The sequence below is a fragment of the Cryptomeria japonica genome, chromosome 2, assembly GCF_030272615.1.
Source record: "Cryptomeria japonica chromosome 2, Sugi_1.0, whole genome shotgun sequence".
NCBI lineage: Eukaryota > Viridiplantae > Streptophyta > Pinopsida > Cupressales > Cupressaceae > Cryptomeria > Cryptomeria japonica.
The window spans coordinates 155,545,921-155,560,153 of NC_081406.1; the positions used below are offsets into that span (position 1 = coordinate 155,545,921).

Sequence of the window (14,233 nt, forward strand, 5' to 3'; positions counted from 1 at the left end):
AAGAAATTGTGCTTCCAGTGTAGAGAGCCTTGGGACTTATCTCATAAATTCCCTCTCAAGGCTAAGGCAAATCAAATGGAGTATTTTTCAGCAGAGGAGTCAGAGTCAGAGGGGGAGGATCAGCACTCCGATTCAGATGAGGGTAACACGATAGAGGAGAGCAGCATTCCTAAGGATGATAGATCGTTGGCACGCTTGACAGGGGCCCAAAAGGCAATCACATTTAAGGTCAGGGGCACTATCCAGGGGCAGAAAGTGATATCTCTCATTGACACTGGGGCTACACATAACTTTATAGATACACAGTTGGTAGCCAGGAGAGGTTTACAGACAGAGGAGCATGATGGTTTTAGAGTCATGGTGGCTAATGGCCAAAAGCTGTTATGTACTCAGAAGGTTTCAAATCTTCACATTAGATTTGGAGATGGTTATGAGTTGAAAGATGATTTCTATGTTGTGGACATGGGAGATTACGACGTCATCCTCGGTATGACATGGATGGCATCGCTGGTTGAGTTCACTTTCAACCTAGCGAAGTTGGAAATGAGGTTTCAGCATGAGGGTAGGACTGTTGTACTCAGGGGACTTTCAGATGGGAGTTGCAGGGTAGTCTCTTTGAGGAGAATGGAGAAACTTTTTCGACATAATGACATAGAGTGGGCGACAGAGTGCTTAGTTATGCCAACTTCACCGGAGCCTCGGGTGAAGAGTTATCCACCAGATATACAGGAGATTCTTGACAGGCATGCCAAGGTATTCAGTGATATTCCTCACGGGGTTCCTCCTAACAGGGGTGCGGAGCATGTTATTGAGCTCGAGGAGGGAGCCAAACCAGTGATGATCACTCCTTATCGTCATCCTAAGAAACATAAAGATGAGATAGAGAAGGCAATTAAGGAGTTGTTGGAAATGGGGCACATTAGGCCTAGCAAAAGCCCCTTTGCTTCAGCTGTAGTTTTGGTAAAGAAGAAGGATGGGACGATGCGCATGTGCATCGATTACAGGGCATTGAATAAGAAAACAATTAAAAACAGGTATCCCATTCCTAGGATTGATGAGCTGATTGATGAGTTGCATGGGGCATGCTTCTTCACTAAAATTGATTTGCGATCTGGATACCATCAGATCAAGATGAGAGCAGAGGACATTGAGAAAACAGCCTTCCGATGTCACTATGGCCACTTTGAGTTTATGGTTATGCCATTTGGACTAACCAATGCACCCGCTACATTTCAGAGTTGTATGAACCAGGTATTCAGGGAGCAGTTGAGGAGATTTGTCTTGATCTTCTTTGATGACATCTTGGTCTTCAGTAAGACCTGGGAGGAACATTCACAGCATTTGGAGGAGGTATTATCTATCCTAGAGAGAGAGTCTTTGTATGCCAAGGAGTCTAAGTGTGAGTTTGGTATGACAGAATTACTATACCTTGGGCATATTATTAGTGCGGATGGTGTTCGGGTTGATCCCGAAAAGATTAGAGCTATAGTAGATTGGCCTACTCCCACAAACCTCACACAGCTTAAGGGGTTCTTTGGTTTATGCGGGTTTTACAGGAGGTTTGTTAAGGGGTTTTCACAGACTGCAGCACCTTTGACAGACCTCACTAAAAAGGGAGCCTTTGTATGGACAGAAGCAGCGCAACGATGTTTTGACCACTTCAAACAAGTGATGTCATCTTGTCCGGTTTTAGCTCTACCAGATTTCACGAAGCCTTTTGAACTTCAGTGTGATGCTTCAGGTGATGGGATAGGGGCAGTATTGATGCAGGAGAAACATCCCATTGCATTCGAGAGTAGGAAGCTTCGAGGTGTTGAGAGGAGCTATTCTATCTATGACAGGGAGATGTTGGCCATAATGCATGCATTGGCCAAATTCCGATCATACTTAGTAGGCGGACGGTTTGTGATCAAAACTGATCACAATAGCATAAAATATTTTATGAGCCAGCGTGATCTTAATGACCGGCAACAGAAATGGGTTACTAAATTGCAGGCTTATGACTTTGACATAGAGTTTGTCAAAGGTAAGAAAAACGTGGTGGCTGATGCCTTATCTCGGAGACCTCACTTATGTGCTCTGGCAGAGATTTCAGGAGATTGGAGAGATCAGATTATAGCAGAGTATGTCGGAGATGCTTGGGCTTCCGGATTGATTTCAGGTACTATACAGGATGATCGCTATGAGGTGATAGATGGATTGATCAGAGTTCAAGACAGGGTTTATTTGATTCCGTCATCACATTTGAGAGAGGTGATACTTAAGGCATTTCATGATGCACCCACAGCTGGGCATCCGGGGATCTTCAAGACCTACAGGCAGATCCGAGAGCGGTTCACATGGAGAGGGCTCAAGGATGATGTTCAGAGGTATGTCAGGGAGTGTGCGGTTTGTCAACAGAATAAGGGAGAGCACACATTTCCTGCAGGTTTATTACAGCCCTTGCCCATTCCAGATAGGAAATGGGAAAGTATTTCGATGGACTTCATCACTGGTTTACCACGAGTGCAGGGAAGGGATTGCATCTATGTGGTGGTGGACCGCTTGACGAAGTTCGCTCACTTCTTTGCTATTCCGTCCATTTACACAGCAGCACAGGTGGCAGATCTTTTCTTTAGAGAGATATTCAGGTTACATGGGTTGCCCAGATTCATTGTCAGTGATCGGGATAGTAAGTTTATGAGTGTTTTTTGGCAGGAGTTGTTTAGGTTGTGTGGTACAGATCTTACACCTAGCACTAGTTATCATCCGCAGACAGATGGGCAAACAGAGATTGTGAATAAATGGGTGGAGGGATATTTGAGGAACTATGTAACTGCACAACAAAAAGCTTGGGTCAGATGGTTGCATATGGGAGAGTATTGTTATAACACCACTTATCATATGTCCATCAGGATGACTCCTTTCATGGCACTCTATGGTTATGATGCACCTAGCTTCATGGATTTAGTTTTGGGGGACAGCAGAGTGCCCAAAGCCAAAAACTTATTGCAGGATAGTCAGGACATCCTGAAAGTGCTCAAGGAGAATATACAGCAGGCCCAGAATCAACAGAAATTGTACGCTGATCAGCACCGAATAGAGCGCAGTTTCGAGGTAGGGGATATGGTCTACTTGAGGCTGCAACCATATAGACAGTCATCACTCAAGAAGAGCGGAGCTGAAAAGTTGAAGCCTAGATTTTATGGTCCCTACAGGGTGATTCGCAGAGTGGGCGAAGTCGCCTATGAGCTTGAGCTTCCAGAGGGCAGTCGGGTGCACAATGTGTTTCATGTGTCTAGGCTTAAGAAAGCCATTGGTCAGAGTGTAGTGCCTTCTGCAGATTTACCCCCTTTGGATGAGGAGGGAAAGCTTGTGTTAGTACCCGAAGCTATTCTGGATATCAGGGAAAGGACACTCAGGAACAGAATCGTTAAGGAATACTTGGTGAAATGGAGAGACCTGCCAGATGAGGATGCTACATGGGAGAATGAGCAGGTATTGCAACATTCAGGACCAAATTTGCTTGAGGACAAGCAATTTCAAGGGGGGCGGACTGTAATGTCCCCTTTTTAGCGCAACATGATATGGGGTGTCGTTAGCCTATTCTGACATGGTCCCGAAGGCTAACAAGGACATTGATGGGATCCTGAGGTGTTTTGGCCTAGGTGTTTTCGATTTCAGGCCAATCGGTGCTGCTTTGACAGGGTTTCTAGACACTTACTATTTATAGTAAGTTAGTCTCCAAGCAGTGACTTGAAATTTTTAGTGTTTCCCTGGTTGGCATAACTATCAGTAAAAATATTTGAAGGCGACAATGATTTAAAGGGATTATCAACAATGTTTTAATATTTAACGATAAAGTGTAAAGTTAAATTAAATATTTAACTTTATTGTTATTTTATAAGGTTGGGAATATAAAGTAATGTTTAAAATATTAAAAGTTCCCTTTAATGGTACATTGTGGGAAATAATATTTTATTCTAATTGTATTATCCCACATTTAGGAAATGAAGTGTTTGCATCCAGGGAGAAGATATAAATGGAGGTTGAGAGCTCTCTTTTGGGATATGCTGGGATGAATTAATGTTATGCTGTTGGATTTCGTAGAAATCTGATTATTGGGCTTGGAGGACGGAATCCCTCTTTGCTATCATTCTCTTCACTGTTGAAAGACACAGTCAGGAGGATTAATGGTGTTTTCATTCAGGAAACACATTGGGCTTCATTTGGTGCTCTCGCATGATGTTTTACAGGAGTTTGAAAGTGCAGATTTGAAAATAGTGTTTTGCTACAGTACCGCGTGAATAGTGATTTGCTACAGTACCGCGTGAATAGTGTTTTTGCTACAGTACCGCGTGAACAGTGATTTGCTACAGTACCGCGTGAACAGTGTTTTTGCTACAGTACCGCGTGAACAGTGTTTTGCTACAGTACCTCGTGAACAGTGTTTTGCTACAGTGCTGCGTGAATAGTAAAAATGCTACAGTGCCGTGAATAGTGCAGCTACAGTGCATGAACAGTGTTTTCAGCAGGTTCTATACTTGTGGAGTCCAGGTTTGAATTTGTTTATTATCATATGGTCTGTAATATTCTTCAAATCTGATTTGTATGCTTGGAGTTGGAATTAAATAAATACCATCAGCATTAATCCTCTTGTTTTTGGTATTTGATATGTCTGGTTATTTTTATATTGAATAAACTTTGAAAGTTTTACAATAAATATCAGTTTACCAAATTTATCCTATAGCAAATCAAGAACCAAAAATCCAGTAGTCAGCTTGCACGCCAACTGTTTGACAAAATTACACTAAGTAAAAAGGACACAAATTCAGTACCGAACAGGGGGTGCCCATTACAGCTACCTTAGAATTCCATGTTGGGAGACATATATTTTGATTGTTGCTATCTTGATTAGTGAGTGTTTTTATTAGCAGTTGACACACTTTGAGAAAACATCCGAGTTCTATAGGTCTTCATATATAGTCTATCTCATGGCACAAAGAGGGACATTCGTAGAATTGAATATAGCTGGGCCTTGGCAAGCAAACCCAAATTTTCAGACATTTTTAAATTTCTACAGTTGGAGTATGTTGATTCTCTATAATAGGATAAGTGAAGCCTTTTTAATGCGTTTGGTGAGAAAGATGGATGATTAGATGCACGTGTGCATTTTAGAACATGCCAGGGCAATGATTTCAGATTGGGCAGATTGGCATTTTTAGTTTTCATTTATCACATATAACATGGTATTTGGTTTTTCATCTCTTCCACATGTTGCTGAAATATTTCGATGATGAGGTCATCATCATGGAGTACTTGTGGCAGATTTAGAGGTTCACTTTCCTTTGAGAGGGTGACATGTTGGGGGTTGACTTTCCAATCCAGCTAGATATATTTAAGTATAAGAATTTTTTTGATTCTAAATTCATCAATGGTGAAATGACAAGATTCAACTTCAAATCTTTCTTTGAGAAATGCACATATGACCTAAAAGGTTTCATAGCTGATAGAAAGGGAGAAACATGTAGGCATCTACCAAAGATTAAGGATTATTAGGCTAGTTGTATGGATGAGTTTGAGGTGTGGAGAAAAGGTTATAATCGTTTGACTACTAACAGTTTGTTGATATACATCTAGAAGATGTGCTTGAAGACCCTTTGGATGACGAATTTAAAACTCAATCTCCTTGGTTTGAGACAACTAACTTAGATCAAGAGGTTCTACCTTGATTAAATTGAGCAAACAAGCAATCAACTTAAAATCAAGAAAGAGCCAAAGTGGTCTAAAACCAAACAAGGTTTTTCTCGCTATAAAAAATGGCTAAAAGGACCTTTGTAGCACCAAGGGATAAATTTCATTTTTGAGAGTTGCCTCTAGCAAGTGTGTTTCCATTTTCTTCATGAACAATGACATATATAATGATCGCATAAGGCAAAGGTAGTGGAGAAGTTGGCAAAGGAAAGGGTAAAGTGACGGTGATAGATGATACAAATTCAGCCTAAAGGTTGGTAAATTGAAGTTTGTTGTTAAGAAGAGTGTTGGTATTTTTCCCTATTGTTCAGCATAGCTATGAACCATGTATCATAACCTCTACTTCTATGTTTTCTACTAGTTGACCTCTTGCTTCTCCTTCCAGATCCCCTTTCCCTTCATCTATTAGATCACTTTCTTTTAATATTCCTATGGATGTTGGTGTAATGTCCCTACTAGTTAGGGATCACTACCCTGCAAAATAGATTGTTAGAATACAACGAATATACACATATATATAAATAATCTAACTTGCAATTTAACTTTAAAGTACTCAATTAACACTAATCATAATTCTTATCTAATAAAAAGGATACGAATGCCATACGGAGATATGTCCTTAGGCGGTTGTGAAGCTCGCCTTCTTGAAACCCATTCATCCAGGAAATCGAAGGTGAATTTGATTCCTGTCTTGGATGTAATTTCTTACACCCAAGCCATCCAGGAAATCAAAGGTTATTTCGATTCCTGTCTTGGATGTAACTTCTTACACCCAAGCCATCCAGGAAATCGAAGGTTAATTCGATTCCTGTCTTGGGTGTAATTTCTTACACCCAAGCCATCCAAGGAAGACCATATGTCAATTCCTTGCCTTGGATGATGCACCTCATCATCCAAGTCCATCAGAAGGGACCTGCCAGATCCGTCTCTTCTTGGATGAACTTAGTCAACCAAGCCATATATATATGCATATAGATATTCAGTATATACTGCCTACCAGGGATTATCATAATCCCTCCATTAGGCTAAGGGAGTTTCCTCCCTATAGCCTCCATCATATAATCACATTTATATTACATTTTACAATTTATTACTATTTTCCACTTCATAATCTACATTTACATGTTCCTAACTTAACATGTATTCCATAACGTATCGTCAGGAACATCCATTATCATATATTCACATTCATTTATTAACGTATATTCCTAACTATTCATTAATATGTATTCATTAACATATATTTTCACATATTCATTAACATATGTTTACACATATTCCTTAATATCTAAAAACCATTCATTAATATATATATTAAAATATTCATTAACATATATATTAAATATGCATTAATTACATTCATTAACATATATATTAAATTATTCATTCATTAATATATATATTAAAATATTACTTATATACATTAATATATACATTAAATAAGCATTAATTATATTCATTAACGTATATAATAAAATGTTCATTATTTATATTTATTAACATATATAATGACCTATTCATTCATTACTTTTACTGCAGCTGTAGCTTCCAGACCTCTTCCTTTATCCATGCAGCAGACCTCCTTATCCAGACAATATTAATAATTCGTTCTGCTGTAGATTCAATGCCCTATCCAATATCAAGTCTCCTCATTATATTCCCCTTTCTACCATCCACGTCCTCTATTTTTATATCATTCTTTTATTGCTGGGATGACGTGTCTTTCAGGCAGATATCCCTTCTTGAAGGGTGGCGTCTCTTCCTAATTTAACCGCTGCTTTTTCCCCTAATTAAACATTGGCTTAATGAACCGTTCCATCTCTAAACATTATTTCTAAGCCTAACTAATCACTAGTCATAAATTATATGACATTGCTGCCATTGAGGGAGGGAGGTTCAATATCTTTTAATAATTGCTTGTCCAATATCAAATTCTACTATACCCGATTTGCTGTGGTCAACACGTGCTACTGTTGATGTCCTGATCATCACTGAAAATTGTGAAGTCTTTCTTATCGTAAGACAATTTCCAGCAAATAAGGTATTGTTAGGAATTCGACCTGGTGTTTAATTTAATTCTAATATTTTAATCTAAAATTGTTAAATTTTATATATTAATAATTAACAATCTAAATTATATATTCTAAAATATTCAAATTTTTTTATTAAACGTTAATATTAAATATTAAAACTAAATAAAAAGCAAAACAATAAGACAAAATAATTTTATATTAAATATATAGAATAAATTTTTTTAACAGAAATCATTTATAAATTATAAGTTTATCATTACAAAATAAAAAATAAAAATCCTAAATGGATTGAACTACCGTGCAATATGTAGAGGAGATGAAGGTGAACTGGAAGGTTCGTGAGCAGAAGCTGTAATGTGTTGAGCTCACAACTTGCCTTCAAAACCCTGAGCGTCACTGCTCAGTCTGATCACAACATTGTTTTGCTTTGTGTTTTACACTTGAACTGGGTGTATTTTATAGCAAACCCTATCCTACAAATGTTTTTTTAAACATATATTTTAATACAAAAACCTTTGCCTGATTACCATACGAATTGAATGCAAATTTTCACGATTCTCATAATTTTTTTAATAAATTCTCCAAATTTTCGAATTTTGAACTTGAAGCTTAAAATTTGGTGAACCCTGTGACATAGGTTTACAGAAATAAGAAAACTCTACCAAAACAATATATTACACTCCTATTATTGAAGTATCATAGAAAAAGAAGCCCAAGAGATAGTCCTAAATGAAGAGAATTACAAGTGGTAATTTGATCATGGAGACTACCATTCTTTCATAGGGTAAGAGTACACAAGATGTTGATCCAACAAATTTTCAGATGGCAAAGACTGGTTTGGGGGTTAATACTTGCTATGGTGTTGTCAATATGTTAGAGGTAGTCACCAAAAGCATTAGGGAAAGAGTTCTCAAGGATGGAGAAGACGAAGCAGCCATGAAGGCTAAAATCAAACAATTTTGAGGGCTCATAGCTCACTTTTGCAGCCATTCCTAACCTAACAAGATTTGTGTCTCAAATTATAGAGTATATTAATGAGTGGAGGCAATTAGATCATTTAGTTGCACATGAGAAGGATATGAAGTAATGGATTGATAAGGTATGCTAGGCTGCTAGCAATGTACTAGGGTCTTGGGAAAGTCATATGCTTCGATATCTAAAACAAATTAATGAAAACTTGAATTAATAGAAATGGAAGAAGTTATGGCCAATAAACTTCTATTTTATGAACAAATTGCAATGAAGCTTAAACCTATTGACATCCTTAGAGCAATGCTGCAAGGAAAACTTATTTTTAAATGAAAGAGGCAATAAAATTTTGATGAGGTTGTTTCTACTTTCTATGAACCAAAAAATATTGAATGAAGTAGAAGAGTTTGTTTCTTATTTCATGACCTTAGCTTGAGAACAAAAACACAATTTGTTATTTAAGTTGTTTGCATTGCATATATAAATCCCTGCTATCTTCTTTCATGTGGTTTTCATTTTCTTGGATATCTTGTTTTATATTGGAATGTCAGTTTTTTCTCTCATGGAAAATATTCTTCCGACTTTTGGCAGCCTTTGCTAGAGAATGTAAAGGAGAAGCTGTCTCAGTTTTGTCATGTTCCGGTTAGTGTATTTTGGATTTCCTGCAGCGTTTCTATTTGTAAATTCAAACATAGATTTATGTCTTTGACTTGATTGTTACAGTCAGGGAACATTCTCAATATTCATGATGTACCAAACATTTGGCATGTGCCTTTGTTGCTAAGGGTGAGTGATTCTCTAGAACATTTCTATATGTGCAAAGGTTAGGCTGCATAATTAATTTTTTTTTGCAGAGGTGGGGTATTCATCAGACCATTCTGAAGTCCATGACTCACTACTGGTAGATGTTTTGGGTCAGAACTAGACAAAAAATTCAATCTGACTTTTGGCATTCTTGCTAAGAAATGTGATAGTGAATTGCATTGTGCTACAGGATCAGAAGGCTCATGAGGCAATACTTAAACAGCTGAATATAAGGTTGCTATCCTACGTTAGTTTTTTTGTTTATTTTCAGATTTTAACCATGATTAGATGGTGAATTGTATGGCTATCATTTGATTTTCTATTCCGTGTCTTCAGAATCTTGGTTTCAACGGTTGATTCAATGTTCTGATTTTCTTTCTAGAAATCTTATTTATGTTAATCTTAATTCTTTCTCTGACGAATCTATGATATTCAGCATTTCTAAGTCCCCAGCATTAGAGGAGTGGACAGAAAGAGCAGAGCGCTATGATAGCCTCACGACACCTGTTAGTTCTGCCTAATATGCTCTCCTCTTTTGCTTTTGTTCATGGGCTTAAATTTTTTTTTTTTTACAAGTATTTGATTTGTTCTTTACATGCAGATCAAAATTGCCATGGTGGGGAAATACACTGGGTTGTCAGATTCTTACCTTTCTGTGTTGAAGGTAGACTGTTTATGTAATGATAGGGTTCCATTTTTCTACCAGTAATTTATAATTAGCATTAGGTATCAGGGAATTCTTAATTTATATATTTTTGGTCTCTTAAAAATCAAATTTGTAGTAGGAATTTTAATAGTTGAAATTTTTTAAATGTGGCTGAGAAAGTATAGAACAATACGAATGTCATGAAAGAAAGCCAAGCTTCATCAGAAACCATGCTTATGTCTACAAATGCCTAGAAGTGTTGATTGATTGCTGAGTTCATTCTGAATAAGGACAATATCAGGAAATTCACAAACAGTTACTTAGGCATTACTTTGCGTCTAAGTTACCAGTTTTGGTATGAGTGCAGGTACAGGTATGGGAGGCAGGTATGACAGTATGGCAAATTTTGTTTTCCTTGGGTATGGGTAGGAGTTTGACTATATATATGTATTCAAAATTATAATTCATAAAAAATTAAAAACAGTGATACTCAAATGCCAATAAATAGAATATTTAAATACCTCGTATCCATAATTTGCAGAAATGAAAATACTCATAAATTATAATTCAATGATTTGTCAAATAAAAATGTCATCACACAATGAAAATTCAAAATTACAAGCAATATTTAATAGTAGTCTTCATGGTGGTCTTCATCAAAACCATCAAAGTCAACATTTGGTTCAATTTCATTTGAACCACAATCAACTGGAGTGCCACTTCCACTAGCTGCGCCAAGTGGAAAAGTTGCCTCAGCCATAGAGACTTAAGCAAGCTGTGCACTTGTAGCATCTAAATCATCACACTTGAGACTTAGATCTCAATTCTTTGTCATGCTCTCATTGTATTCAAGTGTCTTATGTGACAAGAGACAAAGGTTGGAGTATACATAGACCGAATTCTCAGCTTTTTTTGCACTCAAATAGTTGTGCTTAATTGAGTGGATGAAGTATTACACTAATTCCACTCAGCTGAAGAAGAACTCACAACTTGTTTTGCATACAATATTTAATATTTAATTTTATAAATACAAAACATAAATTATAAAATTATATTATTTTAAAATATAATATATAACTTAATAGCAGTGAATGAAAAATGAGAAAAATTAAAAATTAAAAGATACATACTTGAGAGAGAATTTCGGTAGCAACCTCTTCATCTCTATATGGTAGTGCCCTCCTTGACAAGAAAAATATCTCTTTACTAATACTATAGCCACAAGAAAATGCCAAGAGATGTAAGGGCGTGGTCATCTTGTTTCAACGGTCAATGATGATCTTTTGCAAACATTTGAATTTTTTTTAATTGGGTCATGTTCCTTAGCTTCTATTATATTTCTTATTTTCTCAACCATGGAGTCCATGCCCTCATAATGATATATATCAACATACCTAATCATGATAATGATGAGCTTTGTAAAACTCAAAACGTATTCCACACGAGCCCACCACTCATCATCTAGAATCAATGCCTTTACTTTTTAGGCTCTTTCTATGCTTGACTCTTTCATACACTCCAAAGGCTATGGATGACCATAGTACTCCATGCCTCATCCACTTTTACAAGACAACTTAAGACGATTGTGTGAGATGCAAATCAAGATTTGACAACCTAACATGGTGTAAAAAATATGTCAAGTATCAATAATAAAAAATAAACATATAAAAAATTGAAAAATATATTAAAAAAAAAAATTACCTTCAACAAATTTGACTTGGAGGTCTTGAAGATGCCCTGTCACATATGATGATTAGTCACAAACATTTGAATCTTCTTGGCATCCGTGTAGATTTGCTTGATCCACTCAATTTGTCTTCCAATCTTTCGCAACATCAAATTGTTGAGTGAACTCAAATGGTGTCAAAAAAGTGACCATATTTACCCTCCACTATAGAACTAGCTTCCCTACAATTTTTAGTGTTGTCCATTATGACTTGGACAACATTTTTCAGAGCTCACTATTTCAATGGATTTGATGAGGATATTGGCAATAAAAGTTGCATCTTTCATTTGCACCTCACAATCCTACTTGTTGATTTGATTGTAGCTGTGGTCAGAATCCACAAGCTGACATTGATATCACAAAGGTTGTGATTATATTTATTATTGTGAGATAATATAATTATATTATTATGTGATAATATAATTATATTATAATTATAATGTATAATTATTATATTATATTAATAATATATTAATTGGTGCCACTTGAAAGAGTGGTGACCCTTGGTGTAAAGACACCTCTTGTAATGTTCCCTAATAATTAAGTTGCGAAAAGTACATTTGAAACAATATTAATTATTTTATATTAATATCCCAGCTATAGATTAATATAAATAATTAATATTATTAGCGCACTCTTGAATAAAGTGTTAAACACCGTAATCACTCTTAACTATTAAGGTAGTTTCCTATGGGAAATTATAAACCAATTTACTTTGAGAATAAAAGGAGGACATTGCAGTGAACGTATAGGCTTGAATAAAAAAATGATTTGTTATCAGTGTGAATGATACACATTGGGTTGATTTAGATTGCCTTTCGTTAGTTAACCACTGGCCTATTGGATGCGAGACTTCGGAGAAGAACCATATTGGATCGAAGCAACAGAATAATTAATGGAGTGAGTCTTGGTATGAGTTGCGGGTGCGTGTATTTCCTTACACGCGATATTGTTACAAACCACTAGAGGCTAGGCGTATACGGCGCACTCTTCCTACCGTGTACCTTCGAACGCTTGGTGATTACGACGTATTCCTTCTTCCGTGCCCCGTAATTGTTAAAGTTGTAGCGCATGGTTGTATCGTGTGAAGGGAAGTCACGATCCTTGTGTGGGGGTAATGAAACTACCACCAGAGACAATGCAAACCATAATGATTTCGCGTTCCAGGTTGGGGCGTGCAAGTTGATTATTCCGCGGGATTGAGTGCGAAAGAACTGTTGGCGATTATCGGTGTTCCCGTCTGAAATAACCATCGGTGAGAGGATGGCTAAGTGGATGAATGAATACTCTTGACAGTATTCTGCACTATGTTTGGCATCCACGTGAATGACAACTAGCAGTCACAGCGCATTTATCAGGTGCACTGTAAAAAGAAATCCATAACTCATTTCTTGATGGAATACTTTATCAATTGTTATCAACTCATTGAATAATGATTGTTCAGTTTCTTGTTGGCAATTATTATGTTTATCAGCAAATATGAAAGTAGAACTGAGACTCTGTTTAATAAACAATAAAACTGTTTAATGTATTCCAATTATCCACCGGCTGAGTTGAACCATTTGTGACTGTTATATCCTGCACTTAAATCTATCTGCAACCGATCTTAATTAGGGAATTTTATAGTGGTATCAGAGCTTATAATTCTTGCCAGCCTATAGGGTGTCTTTTTTGTTGAAAATACATGAAAACTCTATGCACAGCTGAGTATGCACCAGGGAAATTATAATTTTTGGAATACTAGAGTCTGACAAAACAGACATCAAAACTCTCCTTTAGCACAAAGTAGTTCATCTATTCACGTTGAAATTGAGGACAGCCATACCGAAACTGACGAAGAGATTATTTTTGAAACAAACAGTATGGGGGAACCATAAAACAATAGGGATCTCATAACAACTTTAATTAGAAGTCAACAAGATATGCAGGACAATGTTAACAGAATGACTACTTTAATGACCCAATTTATTAATCAGCATCAAAATAATGGAAATAATCAACACCAGAATGTTGGGGCAAACAATGGGGGTAGAGATGAGCATTCTGTCAATAATAATCAGCCGGAAAGAACAGGAACAACCAAACCTTTTATACCAACTTTCACTGTTAGGAATGTGCAACCAGAAAACGAACCGACAATTAGAGAATTACAGGATTAGATACACCATGATTAGTTATTATCAGGGGATGATTTTAGGTCAACAATGACATTTAGAGAGTACTTGGATGTCAGAATGAAACATAGGCCAAGAGGACAACGAGGGAATAACAGTGAATTACAGAGGAAAATCGGTAAGATGTCTATCCCTTACTTTGATGGGT

At 36.7% G+C, this 14,233-nt stretch overlaps 1 protein-coding gene across 1 annotated transcript in view; it reads left to right on the forward strand.

Annotated features, from left to right (window-relative positions):
* LOC131070563 (uncharacterized) overlaps window positions 1-14,233 on the forward strand; it is a 161,724-nt gene that overhangs the window by 54,138 nt on the left and 93,353 nt on the right. The window contains exons 9-13 of the mRNA XM_058006132.2: window positions 9,327-9,377; window positions 9,459-9,521; window positions 9,730-9,773; window positions 9,976-10,045; window positions 10,141-10,203. Coding sequence (XP_057862115.1) covers window positions 9,327-9,377; window positions 9,459-9,521; window positions 9,730-9,773; window positions 9,976-10,045; window positions 10,141-10,203 — 291 coding nt within the window. The remainder of the gene's footprint in view (window positions 1-9,326; window positions 9,378-9,458; window positions 9,522-9,729; window positions 9,774-9,975; window positions 10,046-10,140; window positions 10,204-14,233) is intronic.